The 24,463-nt window shown below is 41.7% G+C and overlaps 1 protein-coding gene across 1 annotated transcript in view; it reads right to left on the bottom strand.

Moving 5' to 3' along the window:
• CAB39 (calcium binding protein 39) overlaps window positions 1-24,463 on the bottom strand; it is a 63,115-nt gene that overhangs the window by 16,774 nt on the left and 21,878 nt on the right. The window contains exons 2-3 of the mRNA XM_056850154.1: window positions 18,751-18,903; window positions 2,791-2,955 (exon numbers count right to left, since the gene is read on the bottom strand). Of these exons, the coding sequence (XP_056706132.1) occupies window positions 2,791-2,955; window positions 18,751-18,864 (279 nt within the window). The 5' untranslated portion in view covers window positions 18,865-18,903. The remainder of the gene's footprint in view (window positions 1-2,790; window positions 2,956-18,750; window positions 18,904-24,463) is intronic.

Here is a 24,463-nt window from a genome sequence, read left to right as displayed (position 1 = left end):
AAACCAAACATCATCTCTTCACCAAAACGAAGAGCCAAGCACTGTGGCATTTGCTGGGAGGGCCTATTTGGAAGCAACCCCCCCTCCTATCACAGCACTTGGCTTGCAACCCACCAGTATTTTATGATTGGCCCAGTCCCATCGTACCCCTTTTTGTGCCCTGTGACAGCCACTTGGTGGCGGCAGCCCACTAACCTTCGTGTGGGTGGGTAGTCTGTGCGCTCACACACACATCAGCCGGGAGTATTTGTGTGTGTTTGTGCTTCTATTTTATATGAAAAAGTACACAGTGACAGAGGAGCTGAGTGCATCTGCTATAAAGCGTGTTAATGTTTTTAGAATGCTATAGGTTCAAGGGCTTTAAGTAAGATGCTTCGGTTACAAACTTGGCCAGACTTTATTTAGCCTGTAACCTATTTTTACACTCCCGTTTTGCTATCATTTATGTATATGGAAAATTTATATTCTGCTTTGTCACACTGAACTACCATCTCAGGGCAGCTAACAAATAACTGAAATATTACATTAAATCACTAAAGGAGAGAACTACATTGATCACACCTATCTTAACAAAGTACTCTGAACCCTGGATCGTTCCCTGTCTCCTATCAGATTTAGAGGTGGATATCGAGATAATCCATCAGGTTGCCAAATACTTAACCCAGGTAATGGTTTTTAAACTATCCCAGTAAATGACACTGGCATTTGGCCTAAGAGTTTGTTGAACATGTATAATTTTATTATAAGCTTTATACATTTCATGTATTTTACAAATTTTAGGCATCTATGCTTATGACTTTGTTAATGAGCAATAAACGACGACTGCGACCACGACTACTAAATCACTAAATTGTACTTTGAACAGTGTGAGGTCTCACAGTTGGCTGGTTATTTTTTGATGGGGGCACACTGAAAGATATACAGATGGTGGGAGCGTAGAGTGGAAGTTTTCTTGGCAGACCGCCATGCAAAAGGAGCCCTCAGACAGTTTGCTTACTGAATGTATACATTGGGAAAAAACAAAATATATAAACAGAAAAAGGGCTTTAAGCAGGCTATGTTTTCTAAATCTGTATACAATGAAGTTTGTTCCCTATTTCCCCCAATACATAACAGGAATCTAGCTTTATAATGACACTGTAATGCTAATCACAGCTATGGTTTTCTTGGCTTCCTGATTAATCTTATTCTGGAATGCATCTGCAAGGGAAATACTTCTTTCATAACAATCCATTTCAAAAATGAATCCAAGAAAGATTTGACATTTCAAGTAAACCCACCATACCAAGATACATTTGAAGGACAAACTGCCCTCTGGTTCACATTTTTAAGGTAAATGGGAGAGACAGTACTTCTTGGCGTTTCAAAGCAAATTTATATTAAAGTACAGTAAATCAAAACCATAGCAGCATTGCTAGCTAATCACTGTAACTCCCTACTCAACACTGTAAGAGCAGCTAGTGCAGGGGTCCCCACACTTTTTAAGCCCATGGGCACCTCTGAAATTCTGGCAGAGGGCGGTGGGCACAACCACAAAATGGCTGCCACAGAAGGCAGAGCCAATCACGCAGAGGAAGCCCAAGTTCAGGGGACAAGGGGGTAATTTTAAAAATATACTGGGAAAGTTAGTGAGAGAATAAAACCAACACTGTGGTGGCAGCTGCCACTGAAACAATTTTAATCTACCCTGCCAATCAGATCTCCAGAGCCAATCAAAAGCCCTACTGGGCAAGTGCGCCACCTGGCCCTACCCAGTTTCTCAAAAAACTTAATGAGCACCACGGTGCCCATGGATACCACATTGGGGACCCCTGAGCTTCTGTGTCAATTCAGCAATACCATGTAGGTGACAATGCCTGTGTGAAGCTGCTCCACCTTCAACGAGTTCCCATGCCTTTCAGCAGATGGAACTAGAAATGCACATGCTCATCCTAGCTCTCCTCAAAACCAAGCCCGGACCAAAAAAAAAAATATTTTCAGCTAAACCTGCAAATACTTTTGCTTGGAATCAGCTCAGATAACTTGCACACAATACACTTGGAACACAAAGCCAGGAGTGCCATGACATTCTTGGTATCCCCCCACAAAAAAATTTCCCCATTTCCTTTCTTGCTCCAATCTATCTTTCCCTACTGATGGGGAGCAAGCGTGAACAGGAGGCAGCTGAGGAAACATTCTTGCTAACTTCCTCTCCGTTCTTCTTCTGCCCTCCTCTGCTCTGTCCCCTGGATGGATATTATCTTTATCATCTACAATTTAAACAAGGTCTTCCAACTCCATGAGGATTTACACCCTTGCAGGGAGCTTATATTTATTCCTGGCTACTTCTTACAGTAGACCTTTCCTTGTCCCTATCCAGGTCGATGGAGACCAACAGCAAGGGTGGAGAAACTCAATACCTGGTAAGTTGGATTCTTGGGACAATTTGTGGCAAAGGATTTGGCAGGTGCAACTCAATATGTAGTTATTTATCCGTGTACATTAGTAAAATGTTACTAGGTTTTGCTTCCCATAAGTCTCTGTGGAACTGTGTGCTTCATTTCTTCAGGACAAGGTACCAAGCTACAGGAAGACTGTAGTACATGTCAGTACACAGCACAGGAAGTATGTGCGTGCGCACATGTATGTGCGCATGTCTACATTTTGCTAATTTTCAAATGTTATACTGCAACTCAACCCCCCACCCCAAGGTTTAGAAAGATTGTCTTGAAACTGATGCTGGAGTATATCTCACACACTTAAAAATTGTCACGTGTTAAAATTGTCACATGAACTATAATATTTTCTTACCTCAAAATCAATTAGTTGCAAGTCAGCTACTAGGGTACTAAGAAGACCACTGTTGTACAGTTCTTGAGCAAGCTGGGCCACAGCTTCTGTCTGGGGCTCCTTTTCATTCGTGCCATATAAGATCTCTTTCATGGCAACTAGATTTTTTGAAACTTCTTCGGTAGCCTGAATGGTGAAAAACAAAGCATCTATAATTATTTCCAAAAACTGAAATCACTGTAATTACCAGCATATACTTTACATCATATTCCTAACTAAAACGTGCCCTAGATATCAGCCTACATAATCACTGAATTAACCAATAAAAGGTAGGGGGATAAAAATGGCAGACTATCTTCACTGCCTATCTTCAGCCCCTTCCTATTATAAACAGTAAGGGGGAAAAGGTTGCTAGTTGATGGCTTTTGTCAGTAATGAGTTTTGATTGCACAAGTAGAACAATCATATTTTAAATGAATGCCTTGTTTTCAATGGTATGTCTGATCCAATCTTTAGAATCCTACACAGGATTTCAATGTACCAAACTATAGCAAATAGCTCACAGAACAGGTGGTGTTCCTATGTTATAACCTATGGAAAAACACTGGGTTGAAAAAAACAACTAATCATCTTGACTAATTATTAGACTAGCAAAGGGAAGAGTGAAACCAAAGCCCCCTGCCTCCCCTAACCTGCCATTACTTAGAGCTAGAAAACAGCCTTGCCCACCTCAAACCTGTCCAGAGAAGCCCCCACTCCGATCCCCATCTCTGCTCAACCATGACGCTTACTGGATGACCTTAGATCAGTGAGTCATCTCACCACCATACTACTTCAGAATTCCAAAGGTGCCTGCAGGCTCAGAAAAGTTGGGGACCCCCCTCTATTCACTGTACAAGTTCTCTGTACCTGCAGTCATTCGAAGAAAAGTGGGATACATGTACAATAGGTGACACCATTCTGTTCCACTGAAACCAAGACAGCATTTCAGGGTGTGTGTGTGTGCACTAGTTCCTTCTGGAAGTGCTACTGATGGCAAGTCAGCCTAAATGTGCAAATACATCCCCTTTCGAGGCTCTTGCAGAGCTGAAACTGTAGCAGCCTTATAGTGAGAATGTGAGTTACCTTTAATTAGGTACTGGATACGTATAATCTTTTCCCATCTGTTAGGTAGTTTGGAGGGAGTGGATTACTTGCTAGGGGACAGTGAACTGAAAAGGCATTGGAGAGGCTGGGTTTCAGGTCTGTATGTACAAATGTGTGTGGGATGTACTTAGAGAGAGGGGCCAGGAGAGTGGCAGGTGCCAACATCAGGGTTATGTGAAGCAAGAAAAAAAAGGTGGTGGGGAAAAAACAAGTCAGGTAAGGGGAACAGAGCCTCAACCTTTGCAGTCCATTCTCCCTAGTGTCTCTTACAACCAAAAAATTGTTTCTTGTCACACTACTATCCCACCTTGTCTGAAAATTGCTGACCAACCTCAGGACAGAAAAAGGAAAATCTACCATCATTTAGCGTTTGCCCTGGGTAAGTGAGCCAACCTTATGTTTATTACAGGTGTTAGATGGGTGTGGTTAATCTGTTCCAGTGCTGTCCACTTTAATTTTCAGTTCAACAGCAACCAAGGTAAGACAGGCAAGGAAGGAGGGTTGGACAATAATTGAATGCTATCTGCCCCAGCACATTCAGCAGGACATATTCAGTTTCGTTGTCTCTTCTGGACAAGAAACTCATTATCTGGGTGTGGAGGAACCGACAGTATTTCCAGTGTCATGGCTGGATCACTATCTGGTTCAGCCAAAGATTGCCCAATTGGTGACTACCTAATTTGTTACATAATATAAGCTTGTTCAATATAAAGATATGGTCAAAGGAATCTGTAGATGTGATACCAATAAATGACATGTATCATCTTAGATCATCCTGACTTGAGAGGAGCCTGGAGGAAAAAGAGAATGTGTTGAAGCAGAAAATGACCCATTAAGAAAGGGATATACTTTCATGGCACCTAAGGAAACCACAGTGTGATCACTGTGGGGGGAAAGTCTCTGCCAGAGGCCCCCAATTTGAACAAATTTAGGTCACTGAGTCTTCAACATACCATTCCAGTGCACAGTGATCACGCATGTGGTAACTGGACTCTATGTCACAGCTAGCTACACGAAGTGGGGCCTTCTAGATGGCAGCACTGAGATTACAGAACCCTCTTCTATACGAGGTTAGCCAAATGTCATGCCATCCATCCTGTAGGAAGGGCTGTTAGTTGGATCGCTTGGCAATGAAAGGCTGAGGGTTGGTTCTAGGTTTTCTGGGGTTCTTTTTATTTTAAACTCTATTCCACAACAGGCCTGTAGGTTTTCACTGTACACGGGTTGTATTTTGAAGACAACAGTGGAATAAATTATGTGTTTTGCTGGGTATCAAATTAAGCCAGTTGCCATCTAAGCATATATTCCGGTAGAAGTACCAGGAATTCCAGACCTCAGCTGAAATGTCAAAAGGACACTTCACATTGCTACAAGGTCAGAGGAGGAAGGAATAGAATGTTAGCAAAGCCAGTTCTGTGACTAAGTAAATATTTACAGCACCAAGGGTGCTGTATTACATGTGCCACAAACCAAAAACCTTGGCAGAATAAAAATAAATGCTGAGGTAGACCAGAAGATGGGAATAGATCAACACAAATGAAAATCAAGCCCAGACCTAATCTAAGCTTAACGTAAATTATCATGTTAAGAAGAAATATACTCCGTAACTTCTATAGCATCTGAAGCACATTTTTACCTCACTGCTTTGAATGTATAGGCCACCACACAAAAGATGGGCTAGACACTTCAAGGGCATGTAACTGGAACTTAGAAAATTTAAATACTTTTGCCAACCTATGCACAGGCAGCACCTGAACATAGTATACCGGCACCCAAGCACGTGAGTTACTTTCCAAGTTCTAGTAAAGAAGAAGAAAAGCTGTTTTTTATATGCTGACTTTCTCTACCGCTTTAAGGGAGACTCAAACCTTCCCTTCCCCTCCCCACAACAGACACCCCGTGAGGTAGGTGGGACTGAGAGTGTGACTAGTCCAAGGTCACCCAGCTGGCTTCATGTGTAGGAGTGGGGAAACAAATCCAGTTCACCAGATTAGCCTCCGCCGCTCATGTGTAGGAGTGGGGAATCAAACCCAGTTCTCCAGATCAGACTCCACCGCTCCAAACTACCGCTCTTAACCACTACACCACACTGGCTCTCTCAGCAACTGCTCTCTCCCTCTCCAACAAGTTGTCATCTCCACTCTTCCTACACAACCAGTTTCAGACAGACCTATCCTGAACCTTTCCACTGATGGAAGCCTCTGTAACTTGGCATTTAGAAAGACCCGGACTGTGCTTTTCAAACATCAAGTTGTTTCCTTGCTCAGAAGTGGCTGACAAGGCCAACAGGAATTCTGTGATCACAGCAGAGGAAAGACTGTAAGCAGCTGCCTTTTAAAAGGTTTAGTGCTCAATTAATCTAGTTGATGGTGACAACATATTTAAAAGGATGAAGGATTAATGGCCTGATATTTCCTATTGTTTCAACACACTATTTGGCATAACATGAAGAACTGCTGCATAAGGTGAAGCTATGGTTATTAAAAGCTTAAATCAGGGGAAAACAGACATGTACACTCAGTACAAGTCCACAAGTTAGACCATTCTAAGATGGACACACACAAACTACTGCAACATCAGAACACTCTTATACCAGTTGACTGTTTTTATCTTCCAATGACAATCAGTGCTGCAGGCTGCATGTTCTTGCACCAATCCATGTGTGTCCTTTCCAAAGCTGTGTGCTTGATGGAAGAGGATGACCATTCCAGATAGAAGTTCACAGTTTTTTAGTCAAGAGTAAACAATAGCTACACTCCCTCGCTAGAACCTCTAAACAAGTTCAGCAAGAAAGTCATATCGAGCACTTTAAAAGGTAAAGGTCCCCTGTGCAAACACCAGGCCATTCCTGACCCATGGGGTGACGTCACATCCCGACGTTTCCAAGGCAGACTTTGTTTGCGGGATGGTTTGCCAGTGCCTACCCCAGTCATCTTCCCTTTACCCCCAGCAAGCTGGGTACTCATTTCACCGACCTCGGAAGGATGGAAGGATGAGTCAACCTTGAGCAGCCTACCTGAAACCGACTTCCGTCGGGATCGAGCTCAGGTAGTGAGTAGAGCTTTTGACTGCAGTACTGCAGCTTAACACTCTGCGCCACGGGGTTCCTAATCGAGCACTTATTAGTGACATCTAATAAGATGATTCATCTAATAAGACGAATACAGTAAGTGTAGCAATGGATTAGCCAAATTATGTACCCTGTTTCCTCTATGATCTTTCTGTATAATGCTGAACAAGGGCTTTTAGTTTTCTGGCAAATGCCACAGATTGCGGCTTAGACTCTACACAATGTGTATGAATAAGGAAGGATGTGTGTCTTTCTCATCCTCCCCCTTCCCCCAGCAGCACCCTGAAACATCTAAAACACTGGAAAGCTGAAGCAAGAAGTAAGCATCATACAAATTGTCTTCTTCTATCAGCAGAAATTCCGTAACTGCAAGAATGGTGCTACCTGGTTCCCCTTCACCAGTGCAGTCCTCTGGGCCACATGGCACTTTGTCCATGAAAATCCTGCAACCTCCAATATCATTTTGATTTCTCAGGGGGTTGTGGAGGGGAGGATCAGACATACAACCATGACACACACATCCTTACCTGCCACTCTATATGATTCAACTATTATCTCGAGGTTAAACAGGGCTGTGGCTTGCATGGGTCATAAGGTCCTCCCCCATGTTAATATAAATTGACATATGGGAAAAACATGCATTGGTCAAGCAAAGAGCACACTGGGCCTTTCTTAAATAATGGAGACACAAGGATCTGAAATAATGGGATTACATCATACTCACAAAATCTGCATGCTAATTCAAAAAATATTCCAATAGACCTAGTTGCACTCTCCCTCTGATAGAGGATGCTTGCTCAGTTTACAGAAAAGTCATATGGTCTTGTCATGAATATGTGACCCTATCTCATAGATGATATGCTGCCTTCCCTTTCCTAGGCCCAAGGCTGAGGAGTGCAGCAGCCTCTATCTAGGTTCTTTTTCTCATATAAATTTCCCTTTAGGAATATATTTACCAGACACCCTCCAAACCTCAGGAGTGGATTGGGGAAAATGGAGAGAAAATACAGAAGCCAATCGCTTCTGATGAGGCAGAGCCTTGAGAGAAAGCATATTAAACCCTGCACAGGGAAAGAGGCTGTTCACTCCCTGAAAATGGGCTGCATAGAAGCTGCTATCGGAGGGAGCCACTCCTTCACCTCCAATTGGGAGTGAGTCTGGCCTAAAAGGCAGCAGGTGTTGAAGCAGAGTTCAGAGTTCTTTCCTTGGGAGTTTTGCCCTGTGTGTGTTTACAGAGCGTTCTGTGTTAATTCGTCAACACTGTCATAAAGATTTTCTTATTTAGACAATTGTTAACGGTATTTGTTTCATAACCTAGCCTTTTCCGTTCACTCAGCTTGGAGCTTTCATGGCTTGTACTAGGCCTTACAACACAGCACATCCTGACTGAAGAGGGATCTACCTGGGGGGCAGGGAGGGTGCTCTGGGTGTTCCCAAATTAACATGGTGGCAGCCAGCCAAAGCCCTTGCCTGCTCTGGTGCTGAAGGAGGCAGGAAGCCTCCCTGGAAGGGACTTCCCATCCACAACAAAAAAAAACCCAGCACTGCCTCACTCCTTCCCACAACGGGCCTCTCTCCAGATGTTGAGCAATCTGGTGATCAGGCAACGGTTTATTCAAATATTCGCACAGCAATTAGCAGGTTTGCTAACAGAAGACACACAAATAGGCAGAATCCCAATCTCTCCGGTGATCCAAAGCTCCAAGCAGGGTTCCTATGCTGTGTATGGAAGATAACAAAGAATTCATGGTGTGCTGGAAGACCAAGCTGCCTATCTAGAACCTAACGGCGGCAACAGATCCACATTGACTATTACCAGTCTAAATATAATACTCCTTTGAAATGGACAGATGAACAATTCATGCGGTATAATGCTTAGAGCAGTGGTTCCCAAACTTTTCGGGCCACTGTCCCCTTGGTTACACAAACTCAACCCCAGCATCCCCTATCCTATCCTATCCTATAAAAAGTATTATTCAAAACAGGGATGTGCATGACTCACTAAAGAAGGTAATAACAATAAAATTTCAAAACAGTAACAATTAATTGCACGTCTATTCAAAATCAAATTAAAAAATTTTAGTTGAAATTTATTCAACAAAACTGATTAATTTGATCCAGTGGTACCAGCTCTTCAAAGTCTGGGGAAAAATTCTGATAGTTTCCACCAAATTTGCCAGCATGGTGTCATAGCTTGATCTATTGTAAATTAGTGAACAACACAGTTAAAGGGCCCACCTCTAGAGCCCCCTGCTGCCCCCTTGCCTCTTAGTGCCCCCCAGGTAATACCCCCCCAGGGAGTGGTACTGCCCACTTTAAGAACCACTGGCTTAGAGTGACTGACCAAGATCTGGAAGACCCAGGTTCAAATCTGCACTCTGCCATGGCCACTTGCTGGGTAACCTCGGACCAGTCACATACAATCTGACTAACCTACGTTGCAGGGTTACTTTGAGGGCAGAATGGAGGAGAGGAGAACTATGCAATCCATTATGAATCCCAACTGGGGAAAAGAGCAGGGTATAAATAAAGTAAATAAATTATACAATATTCTAGGGATGCTATAAGCTGTGCATTTGCAACCTTAACCCTAAGGACAGAAAGGAGGATAGATAATTGTTTTTAGAAGTTGATTCTATTGTAATCAAAGCCAGTAATTTCTCTCTTAGGGCACATCTCAGGGCTTCCTATCTACCTTGTTTCACCTGAATTAGGTAAAACATTTTTCACTGGATCATACAATAAAGTTTTCAAATGCATTTATGTGTCACTGTCACAAGAAGGGGTAGGGCCATGCAGGGTTTTGTTGTGGATGGGAAGTCCTTTTCAAAGAGACCTCCCCCACCCTCTTTCCCTCTGGAGCAGGGAAGGGCCTTAACTGGCTATCACCATTCTAGTTCTACAGCCTGACTGAAGAAGCACCCTCCCAGGCCCAGAGCACCCTCCCTGCCCCACTCCCACAGCTCCTCCTTCGGTTCCCCCCGGCCCCACTGCATGGCCAAATATAAGACATGAAGGACCCAGGCAGAATGAAGAAAACTACTAGTTTATTAAACAAATAATGTAACAACAGATGAAGTAAAAACACGTTATGAAAATAGGGCAGAGTAAAACAGGGTGCGCTACAAAAACACAGGGGAGGGCAAAAGGCACATGGAAAAAGTCAGCTAAAAGCAAAGAAGTTCCCTAACATGATTAGCTTACTGGATTTCTACCACTAATCCAATACCTGAACCCTTCAGATTAGACTCACTCCCACTATTCAGTGAGGAATCAGTTCCCTCCAAAAGCAGCCTTAACTGCTGCCCTATAGCAGGGAATGAACACCCTCCTTTGCTACAGAGAATCTTATATGTTCTCTCTCTCTCTCTCTGTAGGCTCTGCCTCCTCAGCAGCAACTGACTCCTGCTTTTCCCCTCCACCTCCGCCCCCCATCAGTTCCCAAGGATTGCAGGGGGCTGGGGTAATTTAGGCCTGCATGAACATTTGCAGCAAGGCCTGAGGGTGACACGAGGCCCATGGGCCACTGATCATGACACTTCACACACACGAAGTGTGAAACAGAACACTTTATGAATAATATAAAAGCTTAAGACTAAAGGAAGCTTTTCAGGTAGCACAACAGCAAGTGCTATTTATAAGGTCGGATGTTCCTCTTGCTGACAACACAGTCAACTAAGGAGTAAGGTGTCAGCTTGCGCTACCCAGAGGTGCACCCCCACCCGAAAAAGTGGGTGGGCAGCTAAACTGTGCTACTGGATTACTTCCTGAAAGAGGAAGTTCAGGTTTCACCAGCTGAGTGTAGCATCAACAAATTTGGCTGGTTTTCCAGCTGTAACCCTTCCTAGAAAAGCTAGATACCATCTTTCTTTGATCACATTTAGGTTGGATTGTTACAATGTGTTTTTCAAGAGATTTCCTTTGCTGAATGATCTGCATCTGTCTTGAACTGTGTTTTAAAGAGTTAAAAATATACACCTCATAAGGTAAATTTCATACACATGAGGAATCTCATGAAACAGCTATATTGGTTGCACAAGAAAAACCACCAAGACATAAATAAACATGATGCAACCATGCTACTATTGGCTGCACGACTTTCAGCACGTGTTTGTGTGTCAACCGGTAAAAAAAGTGGGTTGCATCACGTTTATTTATGTGATTGATGGGAGCTCCAAGACAAGTTCAGGCCTGGTTTTACTTTTATCTATATCTGGAGTCCCAATAACGAACTGCTTTACATGCAACCTACATTGACCGTTACAAAGATTATGTTATTTATTGATTCTATATATGTGTATACACTGTACTGTGACCACTAAAGAAGGCCCTATGGGCCAAAACATGTATGGTCTTGTTGGTTTTTACTGTACAACCGATGCAGATGCTTCATATGATTCGTCAGGTGTATGAAGTTTATTTTATGAAGTTAATGTTTTTAACTTTTTAAACCGTGATTGCACTTAATACTGTGGCTCAACCTTGTCAGTTACTAACTCTGTTTGGACAAAACTGGCAACACTGCTAAAAAATCTGGAGATGAGGTGCAGATCTAGTCTAAAACAATCTTTATGTACTTGAGAAGAATCAGCACAATCTCTTTCAATTGGATAATACCTCCAAAATTTTTCTAATTTTTTTAAAAATCACCATGAGCTTAAATAGAAACCTTCATGGGCTACTTAGATTATTTCTACTTACAGACCATACAAAAACATTATTGAAACACTGCACTTTTTTCTGGCCTATGACTGCAATGAAGTTATTATTATTATTATAACACTGCACTGAAATCACCTCCTGTCACCAATGCATTCTGTTACTCAATTATTACTGGCTTTCAACTCACTTCTGGGTACAATTCAAAGTGCTAGCTCTTATCTTTAAAGCCATAAAGATAACCTGGGGACTTGTTCCTTTATGGACTTGCCCAGCTGAAGACCCCTAGTAAAGTCCTTACTTCATGTCCCCCCAGTGTTAAAGTAGTGAAGTGGCCAAAGAGTTTGTTACCATACCATGTCAGTGAAATTGATTCCCTGCATTTGTTTGTTTGGCACTGACAAGTTTTTGTTAGTTTTAACCACTAGCGTAGAAATCATTATCTCCTTAGGGCAATGGCAACAGAAGCCGATGGCAACAGAAGCCAATGCTTTTTGCATCTCACGCTTTTGACTGTTTTAGTTTTGCTATTTTTGAATGTCATAGTATTTTAAAGGACCTTTTGTAGGACTGTAATATGGAAATGTCTGAAATAAAATAACAGCATAACATTATGTAGCTTTCCACCTCCCACTGTGTGTGTGTGTGTGTGTGTGTGTGTGTGTGTTAAGTGCCATCAAGTTGCTTCCGACTCATGGCGACCCTATGAATGAAAGTCCTCCAAAATGTCCTATCCTTGACAGCCTTGCTCAGATCTTGCAAATTGAGGGCTGTGGCTTCCTTTATTGAGTCAGTCCATCTCTTGTTGGGTCTTCCTCTTTTCCTGCTGCCCTCAACTTTTCCTAGCATGACTGTCTTTTCCAGTGACTCTTGTCGTCTCATGATATGACCAAAATATTATAGCCTCAGTTTAGTCATTTTAGCTTCTAGGGTCAGTTCAGGCTTGATTTGATCTATAACCCACTGATTTTATTTTTTGGCAGTCCACTCTCCTCCAACACCACATTTCAAAGGAATCTATTTTCTTCCTATCAGCTTTCTTCACTGTCCAGCTTTCACACCCATACATAGTAATAGGGAATACGATGGCATGAATTAATCTAGTCTTGGTGGCCAGTGACACATCCTTACACTTCAAAATCTTTTCTAGCTCCTTCATGGCTGCCCTTCCTAATCTCAATCTCCTGATTTCTTGGCTGCAGTCTCCCTTTTGGTTGATGGTGGAGCCAAGGAATAGAAAGCCTTCAACAATTTCAATTTCCTCATTGTCAACCTTAAAGTTGTATAATTCTCCTGTCATCATTACTTTTGTTTTCTTGATGTTCAGCTGTAGTCCTGCTTTGGCACTTTCTCTTTTAACTTTCAGCAGTAGTCGTTTCAAATCTTCACTATTTTCTGCCAATAGTGTAGTGTCATTGGCATATCTCAAATTATTAATGTTCCTCCCTCCAATTTTCACTCCACCTTCATCTAAATCTAATCCAGCTTTCCTAATTATATGTTCTGCATATGGATTGAAGAGATAGGGAGATAAAATACATCCTTGTCTGACTCCTGTCAATTGGAAACCATTCCGTTTCTCCACATTCTGTTCTAATTGTGGCCTCTTGTCCAGAGTACAGGTTGCGCATCAAAACGATCAGATGTAGAGGCACACCCATTTCCTTTAAACCAGCCATAGCTTTTCGTGATCAACACAGTCAAAAGCTTTGCTGTAATCTACAAAACACAAGCTGATTTTCTTCTGAAATTCCCTCGTTTGCTCCAGTAACCAGCATATATTTGCAATATGATCTCTAGTGCCTCTTCCTTTTCTGAAACCAGCTTGAACATCAGGCATTTCTCGTTCCATATATTAGGACTTCAGCTTCAAGGTAATTTAATTTATCTGGACTCCTCTCCCCCTAATACCTCCCACTGGATGTAGTTATTTACCCTTTAAAAGTTAAGTATAGAATCTTTAAACGTTAAGTATAGAACAATAGCAATGGTCATTGAAGAAACTGTTAACATACATTAGGAATAGGATAAAGAGCCAACTGGGAGAAAAGACTTGTTTTTTTTGAGAATATTGCTGCAGTTGGTACAACAACTGACTACACATTTAGTTATTGTTTTCAGCTGGGATTCCGATCAGGTAAGTAAAACAGTTAGATAATATTGAGAATACCAAGAATAGTAGCTAGCAGGCAAAAACAAAAGGTTCAGCACTTCTCCCCCTAATATTAAAGGTCCACATGGAATGATGTTATCCTATTGTGAATGGCATAAACAACCAAAACATCAGTCCCTTGACTAAATACAAGTTCATTATTCCCAAAGTGATTGTAACTCTGGTTTCAGAAGCAGGGGACTTCAGCTTCAAGGTAATTTAATTTATCTGCACTCCTCTCCAAGAACGAAATAATTACAAACCACTAGGGTGATAGTCTCAGCCCAGTGCAGCACTTCACAACAACTCTGCCTCTCTTCTTTCACAAGAGGTTTTCAAAGTTTGGCACTACAAGAAACCAGAACACCAGATAGTACCACATTGTAGAGGCAAGACCATTCACAAAATTAAGGTTCAGTAGGCCATCACAATTTCTTTTAGAGGCACAATCAGTAGAGTACACGGGCAATGTAGTTCCACTCATTCTGTTTTGAAAACGCAAGTCACATAGCTTTGTAGTTTTGATGGTGCATAGAAGACCACAGTGAGGTGCAGAGGTTTATTTTATTTTTCAGCTGTGGTCATTGGCAGACTGGAAGCTTAGCTGCACACAGTGTAAATATTTTTCTGCAGCATTCTAAAAAAACAACTATTTAACTCACTGGGCCACATTTAAAACCCTTCACAAGCAAACAATTTCAAATAAAGCTAACAACTGAGTCCATAATTAAGTGAAAGGACTGGACTGTGAATGTTGAAAAAGCTGGCTTCTGGTGTGCCACTTTCAATTTGGCTTTTCAAAAGTTATCTTCCCATGTTCAACTAGAAGCTATATTAAATTTGCTTTGAATTAAGAACACAGGCAAGAATATGTAAATTAGGAGAGTGACTTTGTACTTTCAGCTCTGAGGAGGGGCAGCCCATTACTGAGTGGGGGGGAGTAGACAGATGACCGCTGGGGACGGCACAGCCGCACCACCTACAGGGAGGCTTCTCCAGCCGTAAATGTAAAATAAAAATGATTTTCGCAGCAAATCCCATGAACCTCTCCCACAGTTTCATGGGGCTACGCCAGTTATTTTGCTGGCATAGCTCTGCCAGAGAGTAAAGGGGTATTCCTGGGCCGAAAGGGGTTTGAAGGCTGACTAATGTCAGCTCCGTCCCTGGGAACACCCCCCAGATGCCGGCACAGGCCCTCGCTTTTGGGAAAGTAGCAGCACCGGTGCCCAAGGCCCTGTGCTGCTGCGCTACCTCGGGAGCCGGCATAAGTCATCCTGCGCCAATGTCATGCCAGCTCCTACGCAGTTCTGGCCCCCCTTTCAGGATTGCATGGTACGCATCAAAAGTCAGAGAATTTTGAAAATGAGATGGTATAACCAATAAAAGTCTAGAAATAAGAAAAATAAATGGCTTCATTATAATTTTCAAATCATCACTACTTAACTCACATATGTAATTTCTTCAAGGACGGCCTCAGGTTTAAAATTAGTGGGTATGCATTTCAGAATAAAGTGTAACTTTTCATGATCCTGCATTGGAAGCCAGGAACCATCACTAAAAACATACACAGACCAAGCATCAGAGCTCTACCCTCAATGAGGAGCCTGATTTACACTTTGAGAAACTTCCACCTTCCTTCAATTCCTGCACACCCTCAGTTCTCCCCAATGGTTCCAATACGCACTTTCTATGTACAGTACTTAAAAAAAATATTTACCACTAACTACCACCATACAGACCACCCTGAAGCAATTCTCAATTTTAACGAAATAATAGAAACAAGCTATCAATAAACAGGAAAGCCAGCAATATAATTAAAAAAAACCTCACAGCCTTAAAATCCCTTTGTTATAACTCAACAAAAAACTATTTTAAAAACCCAGTGCTAAGCAGCCCATAACTGAATTTCCCCCACCCAAATATCAGTTAAATGCCTGGGGGGGGGGGGAGCTTTCACCTGCCAACTATTGGTCAATTGGTCCAGTTTTGGTCAATCCTGCTGGCTCCCAATTTGTTTCCAAGCTAATTCAAGGTGCCGATTTGGGATGAGCATACTTTAAGGACCACCTGCTCCAAAGTGCCCCTGGCCTTCTGAGGCTAGACAGGTGGTAACTCAAGAGAAGGCACCAAAACTGGGGTACTCCCTCCCCAAGGATACTCATTTGTCTCCTTCTGCTAGTGGGTGACAACTTTTGTTTCGCCTGGTGTTCCCTTAATGACCCTCCTTCCTAGCTTAGGTTTTAATTGTTAGGTCTGTGGCTTTTACGTACGTAGTTTCCCCCTGGTTTTAAAGTGGTTTTATGATAGTTTTATATGTTCTGCTTTTAATTGTAAGCCACCTTGGTAGCTGTGACTGGGCAGAAAGGCGGGATATAAATTCTGTAAATCAATCAATAATAAGTTGTTGAGCCAGAATGCGATTCATAACATGGGTAACTGTGGGCAAATCATGCCTCTCAAAGAAAGGTCATCAAGTCAATGCATCATCATCCCAAAGGTGCTGCAGATGAGATCGGAACTTCCAGTTGTAAGTGAGGAACATAAATGTGCTCCTTCAGGAGGAGCACAAACCCAATGAGAACAGGTTGACTCCTCAGTCAAAGAATGGAAACATTATTAAACAAAGGTTTTCTGGTTCAGTTTAATGGAACCTGAATCAGCCTATTACTACCTCTACATATTTGTTCACTGTTCACAAGTTATCAGAACACTGCTGGCACTTTACTCCAAGTACCTGGACTACATCTCGCAGTCGTCTCATACACATGTTAAACAGCATGGGGGATTAAACAGAACCTGAGGGACTCTGTAGCATGAACACCAATAGGGCTGGATAGCTGTTCCTAATCACCACCTTCTGATAACAGTTAATCAAATGACAAGAACCAGACTGACCCCCAATACCCATTTCATCCAACTGATTCATAAGGATGCTATGGTCAATGATACTGAAAACTGCCAAACAGTCCAGGAAAATCAACAAGGTCACTCCCCTCCACACACACGCCAATGAAGATTGTCAAGTCAGGGAAGCCAAAGCCATTTCAATTCTAAAATCAGGCCATACAATAGAAGCTTTCCTACATGAGTTACTTGCCCTGGGATTGCTACGGTTTGGAAGAGGGTGTATTTCCCGCTTCCCCATAGCATCACGGCACATTTATTCACCCCCAGGGTTTCCTCAGCTTTTTCTCAAACCTGCTTTGCTGCAAAATTTTGGGAAACATCACAGCAAATCCTGGATGGCTGCCACGTGAGGGTTCTCAAAATTGCCTTCTTCAAGGCAGTGAGAAATACCCTTGCCTTCACAGAAACATTACCTACTGTACCTAAATAGGTCATCCTCTTCGGTTACATGCAGAGACCCAAGATGGACAAGGATTAAGCACCACACAGTAGAATCTCTCTCTAAGCCAGTTTTCCACATCCTTAGGAAATATTAACAAAATCATTCACAGCCAGGCTCTTCCTCTCTTCCAGCATAACTGAACCAAAACTGTCTAGGAGGCAAGTCTAATTCCACTATGTCAGAGAGCCTTAGCTCTCCACTGGCTTGTTACTAATGGGACACCCCACCTCTAGCTGGTATCCCACACTCCCACAGTTTGAGATCAAACTGGCGTATTTTCAGTTTTGTAACTAACTTCAAAGCATTTCAACTTCTCAACATGGAGTATTTCAGGAATGTGCACCTGTTTCAGAACTATTTGTAATCTCTCTCAAGGGCACACAATCACAGGGTGGGGGTGGGGAGATAGGACTGGAATTAAAGTGCTAGCTACATCTAAAGTTGACCAACAATTTGGGGAGCTTCTTGAAGTACAAAAAAATTCTAGGGAATGTGAAAATATTGGCTATTTCTAGCCTCCTTAAAAATAACTTTCTTAAAAGAAACTGCTGAGGTTATAATAAGCATGGTCTTCCATTCTTAAGCCACTATGGTTACTAACAGTATTTCAAAGTACTAGGGGTGCAGGACCCAGGGAGCGGATTTCAGAAGGAAGAGCAAAGGCAGTGATTTATTCCCAGAATAGCTTCTTTTCTTTTTACAAAGTGAATTATCCTTTTAAAAAATCCACTCTATAAACACTCTTTGGAATCAGCATTAAAACCACTAGGAGTATACTAAACTGCCTGGGAAACAGCAATTCAGGGGGGAGGGGGAGAAGAAGCCTGACTGAGAAGTCAGATAAGTTTCTCTTTCCACCCTTGCTTCATATGATTCTCAGTTGCTGAGAGGAGAGTAAATTATCAAGGAAAATCTTAGCACGCCCAACTATGCTGCAGCTAATTTTTTCAGTCATTTGTGTAGCTGTTCTATGTACTGTTCAATGACTTTTTAATATTTAGGCAGGTTATAAAATATGGCATTTGAACTCAACGGGGATAACTTCTCATTATAACAATGGCAGTAAATTACCAATGAAAGCTCGAGGAAATGCTGGGATAAACTGTAGCCAGGTGGCTAAAGAAGATAACTATATTCCTTTCGGGTGGTAAATATAATTGAATGGAGCAACCTCCATTCCACGCAAATAGATATTTACACTCTATTACAAATAATCAGAGAATTAACAGGAGTCTAAAATGTATATAATTGTATACAACAGGATCTCTGCTATGCACTGCTATTATTGTACTATCAATATTTTACTTAGAACAAACAGCATGAGGCTTACCATTTACATTGGATTAACAGGCAAGAGCTGGTAAAAGACTCAGTGACTAACAAGTAGCCTTTCCGGGGTAAAGGAGAATCAGGTGACAACAGAGGTGCAAGCAAGGAATGCTCACATGGTTCGTGAAAGTATAACTTCTAGGAGAGAACATGCGCTTTCAGTTATTTATGCACAATGAAGAAGTCTTGCACACTGCTCTTCGTGCTCACCTTTTCAGTTTCTAGCTTTTAATAAAATATTCACGCACACCCGCCAAAAAGAAATGCAATATATACCTTTTCTACCTTCTTGTCAGAAATATCTTGTTTTTCTAGAACTGCCATACTCTCTTTCAGATTCTTCACTATGTCTGCAGGAGACTTGTGTGATTTGCCAAAGGGAAACGGCATGGCGGCAAACGCGTCTTTCTTCTAAAATTCCTTCTTCACCTGCAAGTAAAATATACAATACATGCAGTAAACCAAAGCTTATATTAATGAACATGTGATCACCAAAAAACTGTTTTTCACAGCTGAACTTGAAGTCTTCTGAACTACAAAAACAAGGTGCACACCAAATGATAGCAAGAAATTCTAATTTTTCAGCAAATAACTCCTGCTAATTTTGTCAGACTTTTTACAAAACCTTTACTGATTAAACATACATTATTATTTGGCAAAATATCTGAAGCATTATGGTGAGTCTGCATATTATAAAATTAAGATCACAATTAAATTGATTACACAAAATGCAACATTTTGTTTAAGAATAACAGCTAGCAGCAGAAACTATGAGTTATTTGATGAACAAAACTGAAAATTGGCTGAATTTTCCTCTATCCATGTAATTATTACACTGATCACAATTAATATACTTTAGAAAAAGATCTTTGACAGCAGTACATAGAAGAAATGTTCACCTTTGTGTTGGCCTTAACCCTTAAGTGAACAAGGCAGGCTGTGTTCATTTGGTACCTTTAGTATATAAAACAGAAATTTGGATCTGACTGCAGGTATCCTAGCAGTTCTATGCTTCATAATTTTCAAAAGAGAATCCAACTTGCAAGTATTTTGGAGAGAAAACTCAGTATAAGTAACCAAATCCACCTGCATATTAAGTGCTTGAAAAATAGATCAGAATGCATTCCAAACATAAGAAGTATTCCATATCCTAGCAAACCTTTCTCAGCAATATTTACAGTTGCTCAGTCAAGCATATAATGGAGAATGATGAATACTTCAACAGCACTAATAAATATTTCCTTAAATTACTTCATGGCTGTACTTCTAGAGCTCTCAGTTATAAGAGAAAACAAAACCCTATATTTCAAAAATGCTGATGAACTGCTACCTCTCCAGCAAACAAAAGACAGCCTGAGCTGACAGAGCAGAAGTCACTATAATGAAGAGCTGTTTCCACCTGACACAAATGTAAACAGCCCACAGTCTGGCTTAGGAAGAAATCAGGTACCACCCAGTTTACAATATATGTAAGAACCTCATTTAACACCATGTAAGGGATAGACAGTGAAATTTAGCCCAATTATATGAAATTCAATTTGCAAGATCTGAGCAAGGCTGTCAAAGTTAGGACATTTTGGAGGACTTTCATTCATAGGGTCGCCATGAGTCGGAAGCGACTTGACGGCACTTAACACACACACACACGTAATATTGTGGGTTCACAATTCTAAGTGTGAAGATTTATCAAAGCAGTACAGATTTCAATAGTTCTGTTTGCAAAGTACAAGCCACTAAACAATACTTAGCGAGATTTCCCTCGGAAAAGTAACATTTTCCTCCCAAATCGTTCCAAATATGGTCCAAAGTATATGTTATTTTTCTAATGAGCCGCAACCAAGATTGGACTCACTTTCCCCGCAGCTACAAAGCAGTTGCAAGAAAATGGCATTTAAAGACCCGCAGGGGCCTGATTCAGCTTAGGCCTACAGCACAAGGGAGGAGGGGCTCCCCTTGCAACGTTTTCCTGAACCAAAATGGCCCAGGGGGAGTTTTTGTCTTATTTTGGAGCTGCCTGTGCTGTATTCCATGGTTTGGGGATATGGCACAATAGGGAAGGCAGGAGTCCCAATCTGAATTGGGACCCCACATCACTTTAAAACACTGTTCATTGAAACTGCTGTGTGGCTGCAGGGAAAGCGAGTCTTTCAACATGACAACTAATTGTAAAGTTGGATGGCAGCCACTTGTTCCTTCACTTCATGTTTAAGTTCACATCCTACAACATATAGCACATTCTCAGTGAGAAGCTGTAGACGTGCCGCACCCTTTGAAACTTGCATGTCAGCTATAAGTGAGATCAGACACGACTGTGTTTTGTAGATTCTCTTAAAGAAAGAAGTGGCTTGAAGACAGACTGAGCCAACAATCACGATGCAAAACAAAATGTGAAAAACTCTGAAAATTATATATATTAAACAAATAAAGGCCATCATTCAAAGCGCTACACACTTAACATGCAAGGGGCTTGTGCTACCTATGCAGTCTTTAAAAAAACTTTAATAGCAGATCTCCAAGCATTATCACAAACTGACTCTAAATTTCAAAAGCAATCTGCTGCACTCCACAAGGGTTTTGCTATTCAAGCAAAACAAGTCCAAAAAACTCTTAGCTGCAAGGAGTTAGCTTTATGATTCTTTGGATTCTAGCTATAACTTACCGTAAACTTAGTTTTTTAAATGTACATATCCTGAATTAATACCCTTACTTGATAGGCTTATAAGAGTCCCTGAAGGCTATTTTACACTTGGATGCCAAAACCTTGTTTTCATCTGTACTCATCTTCATTCATTGTACAGGTGGCCTTAAACTGTGTAGTGTTGTCTTCTGGTGGCACAATCTTTTTGGCTCTTGGAAAGACATCAGTCTTATTTGAGTGGAAACTCCTAGCCCTGGAGGAACAAGCTCCGCAGAGGAGGCCCATCCCTACAACTGAAAAGGGCGCAGCACAAGCGGAAGGCTTTTTTTTTTTTTTAAGATTTTATTCATTTTTGAAGGGGGTACAGAAAAAAGAAAAAAGGGGGGAAGGAAAAAGACAGAGGGGAGATTTTACAATTCATCTTGTGTTCGTGCCCAGTGAAGCCCGTCTGCGTAACACCCCCCCCCATTATTATCATTGTTATTATTGATCATTTAGAGATACAGGAGAGTGAAGGGGAGGGGTAAAGCACGGGGAATAGGGAAACGGAAGCAAGGCTTATGATCCAAGTTCAACCAGACATTAGCAGAGCAAATACTCCACCTATTTCATCATTATCACCTTATATTTTAATAGTGAAGTTGGCCAAATCTTTGGATATTTAAATCCTGTGACCGGAGCTGTGAGGACAGATCTTTCTACAAACCTGAAAAGGGCCCCACATTTGCAGAAAGATTTGAAATCTAAAAAAAAATACATTGGGTGGTTTTAAAAACCTGAAAATGATAGAAAGAGTGCTTGTAACTTTAAGCAACTGATTCCCTCAGTGGCTGTTCTTAGGCAACCACAGCATTCCAGGCTACAGTTTCAGTGAGTAAAAGGCAGGGGGACACGGCAGGCCACTTTCCAGGCCTATTTGGGCCTTTGAAAGATGACTCATTGGGACAGCTCCAGATTGGGACATTCCTGATTCTCTGGTAAAGTCTGAAAAGGGCAGGGTTTGGGGAGTGAAGAGAACAAAGCAAGCCTCCAAAGCAGACTAATTTTCTCCAGGGAGGGCAGATATCCGTTGTCTGGAGTTCAGCTGTAATTCCAGGGAATCTCCAGGTCCCACCTGGAGGTTAGCAACCACTGACCTGGCAACAACCTCTGGGTGACTTAATACCACCTGACTTGCTTAACTCAACTAGCACTGTCTGTTTGCTACTGGTCAACAGCAGCCACCCTATGAAAGCCAGTGTGCTGTAGCACTTAGCTTCAGAATAGGGTCTAGGAAGCCCAAGTTCAAATCTCCCTCTTGCTGTAGAAGCTCACTGGGTGATTTTGGACCAGTCATATACTTTCAGCTTAACCTACTTCAAAGGGTTGTTGTGTGGATAAAAAGTAGGAGAGGAAAATAATGCAAGCTGCTTTGTTCCCCGTTGTGGAGAAAGTTGGGGTATAAGAAAATAATAAAAACGCTGAAGATTGGAGGCAGATAAAAGTTGGTGAATGGCTGAGAATGAGAGGATGAGGCAGGGAAGGGGGAGGACATGGGGTTGTCAGGGGAAGGGAAAGAGGAAATCATGTGAGGAAAGTAAGGTGCCACCCCACCAGTCCTTGAGAGTTGCCAGCATGCAAGTGGGCCTGGCCCAGTAGCTGGCACCACACAACTGGGACACAATTTTTTTTAGGTAAAGGATGCTGGGGGGGATTAGGACAGAGAGACAAATAAAGGTGAGTTGGCTTTTGGGTGGGAAGAAGATAGAGTTGCCAATTCTATGTCAGGAAATTCCTAGCAATTTGAAGGGTGGAGCCAGGGGAGGGTACTTAAATCTGGAGATTGCAACCATGAACAGACAAAACCAATCTTTCTACAAACCTAAAAATGCCTCAGGTTTGTAGAAATTCCAAAATCTAAAAAAAAAGGCAAATGATAAAAAGGAGTGCCTGTAGCTTTAAGAAATTGAACACCTCAGTGGCCATTGCTAGGCAACCACAGCATTCTAGGCTTGGTTTCTGTTGGTAAAAGGCGGGGGGGGGGCAGGGCCCTTTCCTGGGCTGTTTAATTTAGCTAGCAGGTATCTGGCTACTTGATGAGTAATAAAAGAATTTCTATCCAATAAGAGATACACCATCAACTGCTGGTCTGAGAAATTCTGCACACTAGACAAACAGAGGTCTGATAAAAACATTCATTGGCCTCAAATAAAACTTACAAGGCAATAACACGTGAATTAAGTGTTCAGGAACCCCAACCATACATGAACAACACCTGTCACTGAAAGGAGGTTTTTTATATCTACCACATAAAATGGCTGATGGAAGAAAATTAAGCCGGGCAAGCAGACGTCAGGTAATTCCAAAAAAATTAAGCAAGCAGCTACAGTGCCATAATCTGGCGCAACACCATGAAACATGGGAGAACAATGTGTGTTTGTGAAAGAAAATACAGTTTGCCTTTCTATGTCTAACAAGCACTGACGTAGCAATCTAAAGGCCTGCTCTTTTCCAAGCAACAGAAGAGACTTGAAAGAAATACCAATGGATGCTTTTTTTCCTATTTATTTACTTTGGACGCTTACTTATATAGGAGTCTGAGAGCAAGGCAGAGATATAACTGGGGTATTCAGCTAGAAAACGCAAATGCAACCAGAACTTTATGGTATGAATCCAGGGCTTGGTTTCCAAGAATCCTTGCCCAGTGTCAAGGCACAGAGCTGCATACCCAACACTATTAGGAAAAGACTGTTTATATAAAGGTTGAAAAGATAGGGGGCCAATACACATCTCTGTTTCACACCTTGATTTGTAGCACTCTCTCTAGTTAGTTTATCTTGAAGGCCATATCAAACTTGGCAGCTGGTGGAGAAATGCAGCTTCTGGATAAGAAAAAAGCAGTCTCCGTCTTATTCTGTTTCTCCCATAGAGTCAAAAGCACCCTTCAAGTCAAGGGAAGCTGCAACGAGTCTCTTCCCACTGGGACCCCCATATGTCTCGGCCAGGTGAGCTAGGGAAACACAGTGATCCAAGCACAGAACCCAATCTGTTCCCTATCCAGAATCTTAGTAATTCCATTATTGCTCTACATGTGGTGGTTCAAGATGTCACTGATGGCATTTTGACCAAAAACAAAACAAAACCCTAAACATACCCAGAAACTCTCATGTAGGAAACAAGTACAAAAATTCAATAATGACATTATGCATAATTTCAATAATCAAAAGGAAATACGTAGAATCATACTGTGACTCACTAGTTTTCCAGCAAAAAACACTAATTTTGTCAAGTACAAAACAGCATCAAATACATATAATCCAGTATACTCATCTACTCAACTGAGCTATTACAGTATACATGCCTATAATGCAT

The sequence above is a fragment of the Euleptes europaea genome, chromosome 5 (assembly GCF_029931775.1).
Source record: "Euleptes europaea isolate rEulEur1 chromosome 5, rEulEur1.hap1, whole genome shotgun sequence".
NCBI lineage: Eukaryota > Metazoa > Chordata > Lepidosauria > Squamata > Sphaerodactylidae > Euleptes > Euleptes europaea.
The sequence above is the reverse complement of the archived record's forward strand: the minus strand, read 5'-3'. Positions and strand labels throughout refer to the sequence as shown.